At 38.6% G+C, this 17311-nt stretch overlaps 1 protein-coding gene across 1 annotated transcript in view; it reads left to right on the top strand.

Annotated features, from left to right (window-relative positions):
* Nucleotides 1-17311, top strand: part of NUP93 (nucleoporin 93) — a 99022-nt gene that overhangs the window by 23127 nt on the left and 58584 nt on the right. The window contains exon 3 of the mRNA XM_031458407.2: nt 1701-1818. Coding sequence (XP_031314267.1) covers nt 1701-1818 — 118 coding nt within the window. The remainder of the gene's footprint in view (nt 1-1700; nt 1819-17311) is intronic.

The following is a 17311-nucleotide window of genomic DNA, read 5'->3' as shown; positions in this document are numbered from 1 at the left end:
GTTGTAGTGATAGTTGTATAACTATGTGAATATACCAGAAAACATTGAATTATACATTTTAAATGAGTGATTGTATAGTATCTGAATTATATGTCAATAAAGCTGTTTTAAAAATTCAGGTAACCCAAATGTATATACCTACCTGCTAATAAAAAAAGAAGGAAGGGGTTTAAAAGTACCTGAAATTTGCTGTAATCAAGTACGGTAAGACATGCAAACATGGAAATGACTGTCATGAAGGAAGAAGTTTCTACTCACATTTCTCTAGAAACAGAAGGCAGGGCATGCTATGCAGGGCCAATGAGGGAGCACTGAGGTCAGTCAGGGGGCAGAGGAAGCAAAGGGAAAATGTGGGGAAGAGCCTTTACTGTGGTTTCTGCAGGAAGGCAAGGCAAGGCAGGGTGAGTAGGCTTAGGATTGGCTGGTTTGAAAACCTCCATGGGCTCTGAGGTAAAGGGGCTGTGTCTAGTTGTCTAGTACCTATCCCTGAGATGATTAGTGCAGAGGATAGTGGCCCAGTGAAAAGTGGTTGGGGTATGGGCTTTGGATTGATTAGTTTGCATATGAAATATGTGCTTGCAGGCCTCTAGGAATTAGCTAACCCTGAGAGAGGCAGTATCAGCAAGGCCGCAGATGTCAAAGCAACAAATACAGAAAATAAAAAGGTGTGATTATAACAAAAGGTAAACAAACAAAAGGTTACCTATAGGAAAAGGGCAAGGATTAAGTGAAGACAGAGACTTTCTATAGAGTTGATTTTGGAACTGTATAAGTATTTTGCATAATTATAAAACAAAATTAAATTTCAAAAAGGAATTCCTAAAGAAGGAAAATAAATGCTCATCCAATTGGTGACAAAACCATTCAGAAAGGAGTAGTTCTAAGTAGTATCTTGATCTGTCTTCAATAATTACATTGTTAGCGGAGGGATTAATACTGCTAGTTTTGACACTGTTGTGTGTTTAGTGTAGGATAAAGCAAATAAGTAGTCATGGTGGTGATGCTGAGAATTAGGACTCTTGGTATGAAAGGAAGGAGATGCATATAGAAAATCTATTTGAAGTTAACCCCAAACCTTATGTTTTTAATTTTGAATTGGAAGTGTCAGTATGAGCTCACGATGTAATTTATCTTAAGGAAACTGAAACAAAAGTAAAACCTCTATTTCTAGCTCTGCCTATTGAAAAGGCTTAGAAATAATGTAGCAGGGAGCAATCCTAGTGCCCAGATAGTGGTCTCTAAAATCCATGTCTTAATAAAAAGTAACTGGAGTCTTTGGAGAGTTGGCTGATTTCAGGACTGGGGCAGGTCTGTATACGATGAACATGTCTTGTCGTACCAGATGGCAAGGAAGTCATGAAGGGCCACCTGAGTCATGTCAGAAGAACTCAGAAACCAACTTGAAAAGGCTCCTACTGGCCAAAGATGAGAGGATTTGAGCATCATGAGGATAATAATTGCGACGGATTGAAATACATCCGATATGTCCCTTACTCTAGGCATGATCAGGACTCTCTTACTACCAAATACAATGTTGTGTCTATTATTCCAGGTGGTAAATCTTTTTGGAAAGGTATAAAACAACCATATGAGAGTGTTTGGGCAATATATAGGAAGTTTTGAATAAAAAATACTCTAGTATTTTAGGAAACGTATTAGATGTGCTAATTTTACTTTTTTCTCCCTGTATCCTCAAATAGGTCAGTTCTCCTTGGGTCTCGGGGGCTTGATATATCCCACATCTCCCAGCGATTGGAGAGTCTGAGCGCAGCCACCACCTTTGAACCTCTTGAGCCTGTGAAGGACACAGACATTCAGGTAAGGGCTGTGGCCCCAGCTGATTTAGGAATTCCAGATTTCTTTGTTAATTCTCTTCTTCAGATACTAAGAGAATGGGAAGCTTAGCTCTGGAAGTACAGTGGAGAACACTGGATTATTTTCAGAGTGCTCCGCAAGATTGAATTTAGGAAAGCAGTTCCGACCTGCATTTTTTAAATTATTGTGATTACGAGAACAGATTTCTCTTCTTTCCTTGGGCTTAATCCAAGGCACAGAGACATTAGTTGTAAGTTTCTCTTGCTTTCTTTGCTAGGTCTCAAATAATTTTACTGTTTGTCTTCCATATTTCTACATCTTGCTTGTATTGGTTGGCAAAGAGCTGGGGAAAACTTAAGAGTACTTTTACTGAAACCTACTCATCGATTTCTAGGAAGTATCTGGCTCCATTAGTGGCACCAGGAAATGGTCTAATAGAGCACTCCAGTCTCATTTAACCTAGCATGCCACTGGCACAATTGATTGCTATTTTAATCTAACCAGGAACTTTATATATATACATATGAAAGAGAGAGAGAGATGTGTGCATATCTATATCTATATCTATATCTGTATCTGTATATGTGTGTGTGTGTCCCTGTCCAAAATTGTTAAGGAAAAAACTTGTGACCCATTTAGTTTTGAGGAATTGGAACACTGATTTGTGTTAGAGTTAAAGGATAGTGGGATGCCATTTCTTCCATTGATTTACTTTGAGATGAAAGGATACAGGTCCTACAAAGGCAAATCCTAGCACAAATGAACTGTTATTATTTGGACTCAATTTGAATTAATACTTTACTCCACTACTCTTCCCAAGAACTGTTTTAATCGTCTAATGGTTGCAATTCTACTACATTTATTCCAGTTGAGAAACCTAAAACCATAGACTTAGAGTTGAGAGTTGGATAACTATAGATATTCATCATCATACGTTCCCAGAGTATGAAAATCCAATTTTTCCCTAGTTTTATGTAGTAAATTATATTTGCCTGTCACTTTATAGATGCCTTCTTATTTCCATGTAATCTTAAAATGGCATGTATACTTAATGCTTTTCTTTTTAACGTCTTAGCTGTTCCTCTCGCCACTTCTATTTCAAGTGCTTGATGCACTATAAACAAATACTTATAACAGGTTTGAGATGGGCGAATGAGGTAGAGCTCAAATAATTTGAATAATCACCATAGATTTGTGGGAGTATCCCTAATAGTCTGGAAAGAAATGGCATTTGCTGAAAAGTTATTGTTTGTTTGAGTTGTTTTTAATGTTTATAATGTCAGGTAAGTTGTTTCTTTTAAAGAATAACTGCTTTTTAAATTTTCTTTGGCATATTTGTAATACATGTTTGGAATACCAAGCAACATTTAGTAGTGCTCTTCGTGAACTCCCACTGATGTTGTACGACATTTTTGGCTTTGAGATATTGATGACAGGTTTATAAATGTATTGAGTCATAAGAATCATTTATTCTGACCTTCTATTAATGCATGAACACTGTCCTTCAACAAGCCCTTTAGATGGTTTCCTAGCAGTGCATACTCGGTCACATCAAAGAGAGTTTCTTAATTTGGAATGAGCATGGCCAAGAGTTTTGGTCCTGCACCACTGGGAAATCTTTGAACTTTGACAGGAAGGATACCTCCAGTTCAGAATTTTGCCTCTGAGTTTAGCTTTTCTGGAATAGCTTAAAAAATGCCAAATGGTCAATCTAAGGTAACTTGGTTAATTGGAAATTGATCATCTAGACCTGAAGTAAAGATTTAAGACTAACTAGTTTCAAAGTAAAATCTTCTATTGACTGACTTCATCTTCTTGCCAGCAAAGGCTTACAGGAGAAAATTGAACTTTTAAAAGGCTAAGTCTTTGGCTTGATCTGAGATGCTCTAGGGATTGATAGGCGTTGGAAGTTTTAAGTTGTATGGCTCCGCTGACCTAGGCTTAAACTTCCTATACACATGTAGTATCATGTCCTTGCCTGACTTCCTGTTTAGTAATCAAAATAAGAGCCAAGTCAGCTTTTTGCTCTTAGTATGGAATGGTCCTTGTTTTAATTCTTCTCTTCATGTGTTGGTTATCCAAGAGGAGTTAATTTGGACATTTTCAGTTTTTTGTTTTTAGAAAAGCCAGGTATACTTTTTGATGGACATTTTTTCTCATTTATTGTTACCCACTTTATTGAAATATAATTCACGTATCATAAATCTGATGGATTTTTGTATATGAACTTTTTTGTTTTCCAACAGTGCAGTTTTTGAGATGAGAATGCACCCTAATCCTACATATCAAGTATCAGTCATAGTGAATTTTTTATGTCAGTTTATAAATCCATAAAAGGAAATGCTGAAGGATTTTGACAGATGTTGTCCAAGACTTTGTACCATCTATTGTTTGCATTACTTATAAGCTTATAAAGGCATTTTCCCATATAGATTTCCCTTTTCTGTTTGGTAAACATTGATTATATTTCCTTCTCTTTCTAATGGAGCTTGTAATTAATATGGGTTTTTTGTTGTTACTGTTTTGTTGTTTGTCCTAATCAATGATGTTGACATGCACTGAGAATGCATTTTTAAAAGATTGCTCTGGCTAGCAAAGGTAACATATTTAAATAAACCCACTTAAGTATATGTATGAGTGATGCTAGTAGAAAAATTTTAAATGTTTGTTGATTTAATTTTTTTGGAAATGGAATTTTTTGGAGAAGACCTACACATTTGTGTAATAGAGGTGAAGAGCAGTAACTGTTAATAGCACTTGGTACTAAAACAAGTGTACTGTTCTCTTCTAAGTGACTTTGCGATGCTTACGAGTACAAGTCCTCTCACAAAGATCCATTTGCTCACTTCTGTCTTTGGAAAAAATACTGAGGGCAGACTGCACATTTTTACTGTGATCTGAACAGACCTAATGTACCATGGATGATGTGTATTATATTGTAATAAAGTGCACAGTTACACAATTCAGCTATATTCTGGGCTTTTTCACTAGATTACATGTATATTTCAAGAAAGCTGTGCAGAAATAGCCTGAATTGGTTATAAAAATGAGAGCTGCAGTTTCTGGACATTAGGCTGTAATATTTCCAAATGGCATTAGACCAAAATATAATAATATTATTGCTAAACTTATTGTATTAGATTCCTAGGGCTGCTACAACAAATTACCACAAACTTAGTGGCCTAAAACATTAGAAATTCATTCTCTCACAGTTCTGGAGCCCAGACCTTTGAATTCCAGGTGCTGGCAGCACACTACAAAGGCATTAGGGGAGACTCATTCTTCCAGCTTCTGGTGGCTCCTGGTATTCCTTGGTCTGTGTCAGCATAAATCAATCTCTGCATCCATCTTCATAGATTTTTTTTCTCATGTGTGTCAAATACACATCTCCGTTCTCTTATAAGGACACCAACCTTTGGATTTAGGGACCCCCCCTAAATCCAAGATAATCTCATCTTGAAATCCTTAACCTGATTACATTTGCAAAGACTCTATTTCCAAATAAGATCACATTCACCAGTACTAGGAGTTAGGACTCAGACATGTTTTTTTGGTGGGACACATTTCAATCCACTATACTTACCTTGCCAGAAATTTTTAAACTGAAATTGACTGTAATAAATGAAACATCTTCGAATCTAACTCTGTTTCACAGCTGAATGGAGGAGTGTTGGGATTAAGCATCTATTGCTAGTTGTTCCAATGACTGCACACCTCAACCAAGTATCTGATTTCATCCTCAGTGTTCTCTTCTAGGCCTTTGGAAAGTGAGGCTGACTACCCGTGTCTGATTCCAGAGTTCAGTTGTAGTTACTCTTTTCAAGCAGGTTATCACTCTGGAATGCGCTGAAGAGACATTTTTCAACTTGAAACAATCTGATTTTTATAAAGTATTTTTTAAGTATCCTAGTTTTCAGGGTAAGTATAGGGAAGATTAGAGAGAGAGAGAGAGAGAGAGAGAGAGAGAGAGAGAGAGAGAGAGAGAGAGAGAGAATGTGTGTGTGTGTGTGTGTGTGTGTGTAGACATAGGGAGAGAAAGAGAAAGAGAGAAAGGCCTACTTTAGCTAACCAGGTTACCTAACCCTTTCTTTTTCCTTTTATATCAGGCTTTTGCTCCCTGCCTTCCTTTACCATGGAGTAACACCTCTGAAATGTCTGAGCCCTAATTTCAGTCTAACACTCTAAGGCTTTCCTTAGATGCCATTTCTTTCATAGTTTTCTCAGATCTCTCTTATGGCCTCCAAATATAGCATGTTGGCTTTACTGCTTTGGAAAAAACAAAACTTTCAGAATATTTCCCCACAAAACAAACAGAAATTTAAATTATGTTGTTGAAATTGACTTAGCAGCCAATTTAAATCTTGATAAATGAAAATTTAGCCCCTTCTACAAAAAAACCCGCAACCATGTACTGAACTAAAGGCCTTCATAATCTGCTAAATTTCCAGATAGAAATCTGCCCTGTATGAGTGAAGAGTAAAAGAGGTCTTAAAAAGAGGATAAAATAACTATATAAGAAAATTAGAATCAGGGAAACTGATCTATCACATGTAAGACTAATGTTGCAATAATAATTGACTTGTTAAAAACTTGTTCTGCTTACCACACTATTCCTATAATAAAATATTCATTATTTCCTTCCTTTTTCTGCCCTTGGAAATGTAGTATAATCAAACCACTCTTAGCTTATCTTTTAAATAATCAGAAGAAACTAAATGGCTTTGGTAAGTATAAAAATGAATCACTGGTGATATAATCCCATATCACCTAAATTCTTACATTTCATGATTTACCTTTTAATTTTATACCTTCAGAATTAAGGTACTGCTGCTTAAATGCAGCTGTATAACAGCTAAGAGGAAAAATAGTTGTATTGTTTGCTAATTGTGTGTTTGTAGTACTGGCAAATTGTTGGTAGGGAATTGGTTCCAGAAATCTTGTGGCAGTTTGTTGGAAAGAGGATCAGACTTGCCTAGAATGATTAGTATGCTAATAGCAGTTCTTCAGAATTATTACTGGCAAAATACTAATATTGAGGAAAAGATGCAATAAGCTTTCCCTGGCTCAAATTAGTTGAGGGAAAGTGCATTCTGAATGGATGAACAACATCTTAATTCTGAGATTATCTTTAAAGAAAAGTAGTTGTCATTTTCATCTGTTTCTAGAAATTGAAACTGCTAAGCGTGTGTACCAAGGAGAGGTCTTAACAAAGCTACCTTAGTAAATTAAGGAAGAGATGAGGTTCATTCATAAGAATTGCATCTATTTACATACTGATAATTTATAGAATAATTCTGAGAAATGGTTTAAGTAGGCAAAACATACCTATCTTTCTTACTGTTTCTGCTCTTAACGTGCTTGAGCAGGCTTTCCGCACATAATCATCTAGCCCAAGATGGCTGATTGGAAATTTTCAGTTGATGGACTCTGAAGGAATAAGACTGTGCTCTTTAAATGTTTTCATATAATATAAGAATGCAAGAGACTGTTGCATGGAATCTAACAGTGTGAAGATTTTTAGTTAAGCATTTGTGTTTATTGACCTCCTTTCTTATATTTTTACTTACTCCTAAGAGAATCAGTGGGAAGTTCATGGTAATCTTTCTTTTGAATTTTTAGAGGACTTTAATGGCTTTTTGAATCTTGCCCTTTCCCAGCTTATAACAGCTGTCTCTCCTGGGCTTGACACAACCTATAGGTAGTGCTCTTGGGTTCACTAGTAAATGAATCCAATTCCCACTTGATCCAAAGCCTGTTAGTTAGAAAGAAACCCTTTCCTGGAAACACCAGGTACATTTTAGGCCAAAATTCTGTTGTAGTGGTGGAGCTGCATGTGGAAAAGACATACATCTTACTGTGCCCTGTGTTCTTCTTCAGGGCAGTAGCTGTGCCAGCTTGTGTGAAAGCTACAGTGCTTACAGCACCCCTGCTTAATAAGCATATTTGCTGTTTCTTGTCATTAAACCCTGACCCCGGGTAAATCTCAGATCTGGTAAAAACCAGTAAACATGGAAAAAGGGAAAAAACGGTGTCTTCGCAGAGACAGTTTAATGTACCATTGTATTTTGTATTTATAACTAGGTGGTCTAATGCTGATTGCTGTGTTAAGTACTGAAATGACTTAATTTGTCTGTCTGTGATAAGAGAAAAGGCAGGCATTGTGGTCTGGTGGCAAAATATGCAATTATGGTGAAGTTGTCTGGTGAATGGAATTAAAAATGGTAACTTCTGAATAAAAATGAGTATTAAAGGCATCATCTGTGACAAATGTGAAAAACTGCTTTTATGTGAGCCAGGGATATAAGATTTCAGCCTTTTTACTTATCCATTCACACTTACTCCTGAATGCAGGGCTTTCAGAACAGGCAAGTAAGTGGATGCTGAATGCATTCTGAACAGGCAGGAAATGACAGGCTTTTTGTCTTCTCAGAGGTTTCTTATATCCTGTAGTGAGCAGGGGAATATCAGTTACCAACTTAAAGAAGAAAGAAGTTGGAATGGTTCTGTAATAGTATTTTGGAAGAAGCCCATGGCTAAAAATATTTATCTAACAATTTAATAGAGTACTTCAAATATTGGCCAGGCCCTGGTGCCTTTGAACTGGAGTTGAGTCATCCCCTCCCTCCTTCACCAGCATCTCTTAACCTGCCGATATCTATTGATGCCCTAATACTCTGGAGATGGGGAGCATATATTGTCATCCTCAGTCTGGTGTCTTTAAATTGCTTGATTTCAGGAGCAGAAATGGACGGAAGTGTTTGATTTAAATGGAAGCTAAAACCTTGTCGAATATGAACTGCTTTGCTGTAGACCAGTCTGTCATTCTCAGATGGCAGCCCTTGACCCTGTGTGCCACTTTGATGCTGCTTGCCACAGCACCCTGTGACCTCTTATTTCCATTTTGGAATGTTAGATCCAAAGATTTCCAGGCCCACAGCCTGATGAGACTCCTTCCACTGATGGTGGTTTCAAAGTGTGGCTCCCCAGTTATAAAACTTTGGGGTCCGGGTTCTTGCTGGCTCCACTAAAAATCCACATTCTCTGAAGGAACTGAGAGAGGGACTGAGATAGGAGAGACACTTGGTTTTGCTTCTTTCTGTTTGTTGTTTGGTGGGACCAGGAAAAGAAGCTGGGAGTTAGGATGGGCAACATCCTCTTCTGACAAGATCTGTACGTAAAGTTTCTTTTGCTGCAGAGCTCTCAGAACCTGTGTGTTTCTTCCTTTTTGAGCATTTTCCTGTTTTGCAAATGGTTGGCTTCCATCTTGCACTTCAGATATGGAGAAGTTAAGTGAGTCCCCCAAGCTCAGGTTGCTGGCGGCTGAGCCGAGACTAAGGCAGCTCCTGGTCTGCAACGCACCACTTTAATTATCCTGGAGGACAGAAGGCGAGTCCCCTCTTCTCACCGTGAAGTGGCTGTGAGGCCGAGATGAGATGCCATCAGCAAAATCCTGCCTGTGCTTTTCAGAAAACCGCAGCACTTGAAGCACTGCGGCAGAATCTGCTGAGCAGGGCTGGGCGTGACACAGCTTCCAAGAAATTGTACAGAAAGAACCCTTATCTTATAAAACATATTTACGACTAGGACTGGGCTATTCGTTTACTTTATAACACAAAGGGGAGGATTAGGTCAGCAGAACGTAAGGGGGAGTGTGGATTCCCTGGCTGATTTTTATTGTTGCTACCTGATTTGATTTATTTCTTTGAATGGCATAGGCACAAGGATATGGGGGAGAGTTTTCTCCATTTCTCCTTTTTCTTTAAAACAAAATTTATCTATTTAAAAATTCTGTCACTATCTCAGGGACAGATAGAAACAGCCATGGATAGTTATTATACGCTTGATTTGCTCAAGGTAGCAAAATACAATAGGGAGATATTATCTGGGAGTGCTTTCTCCACTCTTACCAAGTTCTCTGTTATCCACAGTGCACATTTGTCTCTAAATGAGCAGGGCCTGGTGGGTCCTTGAAGGCTTACAGGCATCCACTGTAGTACTTGGTTCTGTGGTGAGATCCTGAACTGCCCCAACCGTCTTCATGTTGAAGGAATGTGATAATGAGTATTGTATTCAAAAGGTGCTTACAAAATCCATCCTTCTCAAGATTTTTTTGTTTCAATTTGATCTCAGACTGAAAGAGACTTCTATAAAAAAAAAAATAAAAATGATTTACTAGAAAAGAAATCAAAGACTTGTAAAATATAAGCTCTAGTTTTAACAATTAAATTCAATAGATGTAAAATTACTCTGTCAGATTTCTGTAAAACTTTCTGTTTTTGTACTTATCTGCTGCAGACTGAACAAACTGTTTGGGGGATGGTGCTCCTTCAAACATACTTTGAGTAGTGCTAGTTTCAGTAGCTATGTTTTCTTCCTTTCTCCCCTCTTCCCTGCTTCCTCCTTCCTCTCCTCCTCTCCTCCCTTTCTTCTTTCTTCCCTACCGCCCTTCCTTTCTTTTGCTTAGGTTAAGTGTTCCTTGCTGGTGCAGAGAATCATGGCATCAAAGACAAGTTTGAATTCCTGTCTTCTGTTTTATGTCAACTAAAATTGGGAGGCAAAGCTAAGGTTTACTGAACATTTATTGTATCCAGACACTGTAGTAAGCACTGTCTGGGTTTCCTCATTCAGTCCTTCCAGTAACCCTCTGAGGTGGTTACTACTGTTAATGAGGTTTCACCAGGAAGGAGCCTAAGGCCTGCAGAGGCTAGGAATGCCAGACTTGAACTCCCTTCTGTGGGTTTGAGTTCAGTACTGTGCCCTTATCCCCCTAGGTTTTGAATTTCATTTGGAGACTAAGGCTATTTTAGTAAAGGAATGAATTTTCAGGGTGTATTTGAAAGAGGAAGGTGATGGAAGTATGAAATATAGAAATATAATTGATTGCTCATTTAGAGCAAAATAAAGAGTAGAAAGCCCATGGTGCATGGATGTGCTTTCTAAGCCTTAATACAATCCCTGCTGGTTCTGGGGGGAGATGAGTTTTGCATGAAGGCCAAACCTGCTTCCTCCGTTTATCTCCAGGTGCTGGCTTTCTTGCCATAGTTTTCTGCTTGCTGAGCTGTCAGTTTAATTTACTGTCTAAAGCTCAGCCTACTATGTCTCAGGTTTGCTGCCCTACAGGTACACTGTAAAGGATTTCTATAAAATCCTGGAGCAGCTTTTAGTTTTGAAATGCCAAGGCTTTGTGCTTGTGAAAATAGGTTGTGTTCAGTTTCTTGCTTGATCATCTTTGTTTTGCTTCTGAAGCTGAGCTTGAGTTAGAAGGATGATGCTAGAAGCAATTTAAAGGGCACATCAAATTTTTACTGTAATCCTGAACTATTGATTGTTGACTTATTTGTAGGTTTAATGCAGACCCATTTCCTTACTTAGCGTCTGACTGGCCATTAAGTTCTGGCTGTGTGCCGGAATGTTGAAATCTTGCATCTTGTAATATGATTTGGCTGTCTAAGGGTATTATGTGTGTTTGGTTTTTAAAGACACAGACAAAACCCTCGACTTGGTATGTGCTCCAGAATACAGGAAAGAATTTCTGCATAGCAAAATTACTCACTTCGAGGAGACAGCACAAAAGTAAAAAGTTGACATTCAGCAGAACATTAACACCTGAAGTCAAGCAAATTGGTACCCTCTGGCCTAACTGACTCTTAGAAATAAATGCAAACCAGCATAACAGAATCTTGAAGAGAAGGCTTTGCAGGGAACCGAACAGGCGTGGTGGTGTTCCAGGTCATAGTTAAGCACTCTCGAATGAGTGGCCCTCAGCAGGTGCCTGGTGACACTCTCCTAGCATGAAGTTGAAATTAGAATCTAGCTGAGGGGCAGGTACAGCATCCTGCTTGTGAAGGGAGCTGGGTTCAAGTGGTTGGAAAAGAAGCAACCATTGCCTGTATAAGACTTTACCCTCTCTTTCATAACCTGGACGCCTTGACTGGAATAGAGGGCGAGTGAAAGCTGAGGAAGTTGGATGGCAAGAAAATATTAAATTTGGGATTTTAAGAGTATGAATGAGAGCTGAATGGCATTAGGAGGGGGAAATTCACTTTTCCCTCTAATTGCAAAAAGAAGGCCTGCTTAATTCAGAGAACTTGGAAAACAGCCCCATAGTGCACTTGAGTGACTGTCACCATTTGGGGAGTGTTGAATTGTTTGGACCAGGTACTTGAAGCTATAGAACATCTATATAAAATGACAAGGAAGATTGATTTATTTCAACAGGGCAGTGAGGAATTAGTCCATGAAGCATGTGTTAGAGATAGACTATAAGAATGGCCCTCATAGTTCAGAATTGGTCAATTCTTATAAGGTGATACACAGTCGTTTCCTTTACCCTGCAATGGAAAAAGCTTCCTAATGTGTGAAAAGGGATCTGAGACATGCAGATTTCATGAACAACCATTATGTCATTTCATTATGCCCATCAAACCATTGGAAAAATGTTACTGAGAAATTTTATGACATTGTCCTAATGTGGAAGATTTAGGGGGAAATAACAAGCTAGTAATTTTTTGTGAACTTTGAGGGACACACCATAATAATCCTTCCATTTGTATAATACTTTGCATTGGGCTTTGTCTGTCACTGTCTTATGCCTCACTGCATTGGCTGAGGTGAGTTGCATGGGTGTTGACATCTTTATTTAGAAGGGGAAGAAATTGAGACCGAGATAAGAGAGATTAGTTACTGTCCAAGGTGGAACTTGAACCTGGATACTTCTCAGTACCTTGCCCTATATCCTTACTATCATGATTTGCTGAGGAAGGGGTCAAGGGGTGGACTGGTTGGGTAAATTCCACATTGTTAATTTTTGAGGTTTTTTTGAAAAGACACTAAGCTAGTTCTTTTGCCACTGGTCAAATTTCTTAATGTTTTGGTCCTGTCTTTCCTCTTGGACCTTTTCTTGTTTTCTTTGAAGTGACATTTCCATTTTTATTCTTTTCCATGTGAAAGATTTGCTGGTTAACAGAATCAGTTATAGGGCTGAACATGCTCCTTAGAGGAGTAATACTGAGTGCTGACAAACCTTGCCTTTTCCGTTTGAGATGTACTTTGGAACAAAAAATGGTACAGGTGTTTGTTGCTGGTGTCCATATGCTATAAACATAGTTTACAGATGCCCTCTATGTGAAGGGTTTCTTGAGATTTGTCACACTAGAGCCTGTCAGCCTGGCTTGTGCTGAGTAGGTCACTGGTGCCAAGCAAATGCAAAGTGGCAAACCAGAACAAATGTCATATTTGAAACTTTAGGTGGACTAGACTGTCAGGGTTCAGAGCATATTGGGGGAGAACTGTTTTGTGTTTCTTTTTGACAGTTTTTTATTTTCTGTTTCACCTTGCCCATTTCCTTCCTTCCTTTGGACTATCCTCCCCTTTCCCATTCTTTTTGTCTGGTGTTTGTTTTGTTTTGTTTTTTGGTCTTTTCTTTTTCTTCCTTTCATTTTTGCTTTCCTTCTGTCATTTGCATCCCTTTTTCTCTGTCCCCCTACCCTGGCCATTTAGACTAACTGTCATCCAGAGCAGCCATTGTTAATGGGAGTCTACCTTCTTTTTTTCCAAACAAGTGTTAGCTGTGAAATCTTGGCTGTTAGAAAATTTCCTGCATCCTGGCAGCATGCACTCACCAAAGCTGTCTTGCTCTGTAGAATGAGTCTAGGCATGGGGTTGATCTAGGCCTGGTTTTGTGGGAGCCTGGCCTTGCTGGCTGGCAGGGGTGGGCCTCTTCCTCATGTGCTCTCATTACTTGCGTTTTCTGCATTTGCAAACCCCAAAGAGGTAGAATTTCGTTTATCCATCTATCTAACCTGCTCATGTTTTGCTCTTTTAATGGATACCTTGAAGTGTCTCCTTATTTTGGGCCCTTGCCTACAGCCTCTGCTAATATTTTACTTTTGGTCTTTTTTTTTTTTTTTTTTTTTGGTGCCTGACTCAGCTTGATATTGAGGGTGTGCAAGGGTTTTCAGTTATAGTACACAGCAAACTGGGGGTTTGGGTGAGGCTGTTACAACTTGTTTTTTGAGGCTCGATCATACATTAAAGCCAAATCCTAAATAAAGGGGATGATGGGAAAGAAAATGACCAAGGAAAAGGGCATACTTGATTTGTATCTCAAGTTTTAGAATGAAGTTACAAATTAATCTAGTTCTCAGCTTTCTTTGTGTTCCTCACTATTGTTAACTATTCATCCTACCAGCTCATATTTTGGCGGGGAGAGTTGTTTTGGAATGGGGTTTATTTTGGAGCAGCAAATACATTGCAGAGCCCTTCAGGCCTCTAGGTTTTTTGTTGGGGGTTAGGAAAGGAAAGGAGCTGCACATCTCATCTTTGCCTTTAAATTAGCTTTCTACATTATATTGGTTTTAATTTCCTTCTCCTTTCCTCTCATGCCCTGAATGCCTTTGGCAACAGGAAAGAAGCTCTTTGTCAGTGATGCTAAAGTGTGGTACCCAGACCAGCAGCATCAGCTACACCTGGGAACTTGTGAGAAATGCAAATTCTTAGGCCCCCAGACCTACTGAATCCAAATCTCTGGAGGTGGGGCCCAGAATCTGTGTTTTAACAAGCCCCCCAGTGTGAGACCTGCTAGGTTAAGTGATTACAGAAGTCTAGCCTAGGTAAACCGTACTTTTCTAGTTGTCTCTGCCAACTTTTATACTTAATCTACCTGTGGCCCAACCCTGAACTTTCAGCCTGCAAAGCAGTGTATTTATCTTTTAAGTATTTGAGGCCATAAAGAATTTGTAACCACCCTTGTTTTTATTTTTGCTTCATGAAGGACACAGTGGTAAAAAAAATACATGGTAAGAACTTAACATATATTAAAAACATGACTTGTAATTGGTCATTGATTATTTTTTCACCATGGAGGTATTGACTCTGAAACTGAGGCTGTAGCTTAAAATACACTGCCTAAAAAGCAGTCAAAGCCCAGTGGGGACTGAAGAAGGGAGGGAGACAGAGGAAAGGGAAGTGGAGGGATTAATAATCCCATCTTGGTTAATCATCACTTTCCTCTCTGATAGCCGTGAGCGGATGTGCTGTTGCTTCTGCAAACGTTAATAATTCACGGATGGACTATGCCAAAGGGAGGCCTTAAATCTGGTCTCAGCAGATTAAATACAGTCTGCCATCAGTAGGAGCCAGGAGAGATGAAAGATGGACTTGTTGTTTTTATTCATTAATCTGATTTTCTCTGCCTTTCTTGTCAGCTCTCATCCTCATTTTGTTTACCTTTTCATTTGCTTCTCTCTGTAACCCCCTCCTGCATTAAGTGAGTGCTGGGGATCTTGGGTCTACTGTTAACGACATTTGATTTTACATGTCTTTAGCTGCGAGTAACAACAGATGCCATGAGAGAAAGCAGAGAGGCAGAATAAGTATTTCCTTGGAAATCAGTCTGCATATTTCAAAAATGTATTAAAATGTGCAGCCTGTGTCTTAGAAATGGCTTCCCTTTGCTCTGAAGAGTAATCCTGTTGTATAAGCAGTTGAAGATATCCATAGTGTTCTTCATATAGATGTGGTGGTATTTTCCCATTTTACAGATGAGAAAACTGAGGCATGAAGTGACTAACTTATGTAGGGTTACCGAGAGCCCAGTTCTGACTCCAACTTCAGTATACTTGCCACTATACTTAATTACCTTTTGCTTTTAGAAATCATATGTAGGTAGACTTACAGGGCATTTTACCCATAAGGCTGAAAAGAACTTAATTAGATTAAGTTCAAATAATATATGGGTAGCTTCACAGGAACACTTCAGACTAAATTCTAAACGTGAGTTTGCCCACAAGCACCACAGAGAAGGCTGACGACAGCTGCAGTTGTGTAGACGTTTCTCAAGCATCTGAATAACAACCCTTGACGACTTACAGGTTAATCAATAAATATGTCTGAGCACTTAACCCTGTGCATGATGCTTTGTTGAGCACCATAAGTGGAGATAATAGAGTCCCCATCTTTATCAGATTTTCTGTGTTTTAGGTCTACCCAAGGAGACTTGGCTACTTGAAATGCCCCAGCATCGACTTAAATCGGATGTGAGATGGCCAAGTAGTAGAACTGGAACCTCAGTAGTTTGCTGAAGGACTTAGTGTGTAAGAAGCATGTTAATAAAACTGGACCATTGTTTTTAAAATGAGTTTCACCTGTGTCATTGCTGGAAGGCTGGTAGAGAGAATGGTGTGGGAAGAGCAGATTTTAAAATCAGCCTAGTTTTTCAAAAAACTGTTTCAGAATTACAGATCCCCATCGTGTTCCTGATGTAGAGATATGGAGGGTGCAGTACTGAGTTGGAAACCTGAGCCGATGGTTATACAGGGCAGCTTGAGCTCCTGGGCCTAGACAAGGCCACACAGCTCCCTCACCTTAGTTGTTGGTCCTGCCCTGCAGTGGTGGGGGATGAAAGGCAGGGCTTCCTCCTGCCTCTTCCACCCTTTCACGCAGGAGTAGCATCCCGGGGGGCATCACCATGTTTTCTGTTGCAAATTCATTTTGTTGTTATTTCTTATATAATTTTTGACTAGTTATTTTCTTATAGAATTTTTCTTAGAAAAATTTCAAGAACTTATAGTTTATATGTCAGTGAATTTGAAATTTTGACCAGGTAATGAAATATATGTAGTTTTTCCCTTGTTTTAATGATTGAGGATTGAATAATTTTTTAGTAATCCTTTTCTTTCTGTTGAGGAGTCTTTTTTTAAAAAGAAATCAATTTCTGGCCTCATCAGTGTTTTCCAGCTAATAACAGAAGCAGTAAATATATGCAGCAAAAAAAAAATTACGTGAAAATTAAGGTTTTAATGTCTTTTATCTAAAATAATAGTAGTAATATGATGGACCCCGCTTTAGTAAGCAAATCCAAATTCTGAGTATCTGCATTTATTAAAGAAATCTCTGGGTGATATTTAGCTTTAGAATCCCTTCAAATAACAGCTTCCCTACTGAATTTAAAATAGAAGTTGTTTAAAAGAAGTCTATTTACAATCAACCTGGTAAGAAACACATCTGTTGTATAAAGTACATTGGTAACAAGAACCAGCAAGCTAGAATTTGTTTTTTTGTATCCACCATCATCCTCCGTGTAATAACTTCAGATTCCGTGAAATCAGATTCCATCAAGCACACCCCTGAACGGTTTTTGTTGGTGCAGTGTCTTGTAGTGCTGTGTACAGAATTCTGTCAGCAAGAAACTCAGATCCTGAACCCAGGACCTGGACCTGTGAGAATCAGAGTTTTTCTGTGCCTTATTTTCTTAATCTGTGCTATAAGAGAAATGAATTGCCATGTAATTTTATGGCTATGATGCTGATGAGTCTTTATATACTTTATTATTATTATTGAGGTAGAACTTCTTCATATAGTCTACAAGCTCTTGCCAAAATTGCTTGTTCCTTCTATCTAAATCGTAAAGTTTGAATAGATGCTGTGAGTATGTGTATGTGTGTGAGAGAGAGAGACGCAGACCCAAAATGACAGAAAGAGAGCTCTAGTCGTTCTG

This window comes from Camelus dromedarius, chromosome 9 (genome assembly GCF_036321535.1).
Source record: "Camelus dromedarius isolate mCamDro1 chromosome 9, mCamDro1.pat, whole genome shotgun sequence".
Taxonomy (NCBI): Eukaryota; Metazoa; Chordata; class Mammalia; order Artiodactyla; family Camelidae; genus Camelus; species Camelus dromedarius.
Note: the sequence above shows the minus strand (reverse complement) of the source record. Positions and strands in the feature narration are given on the sequence as shown.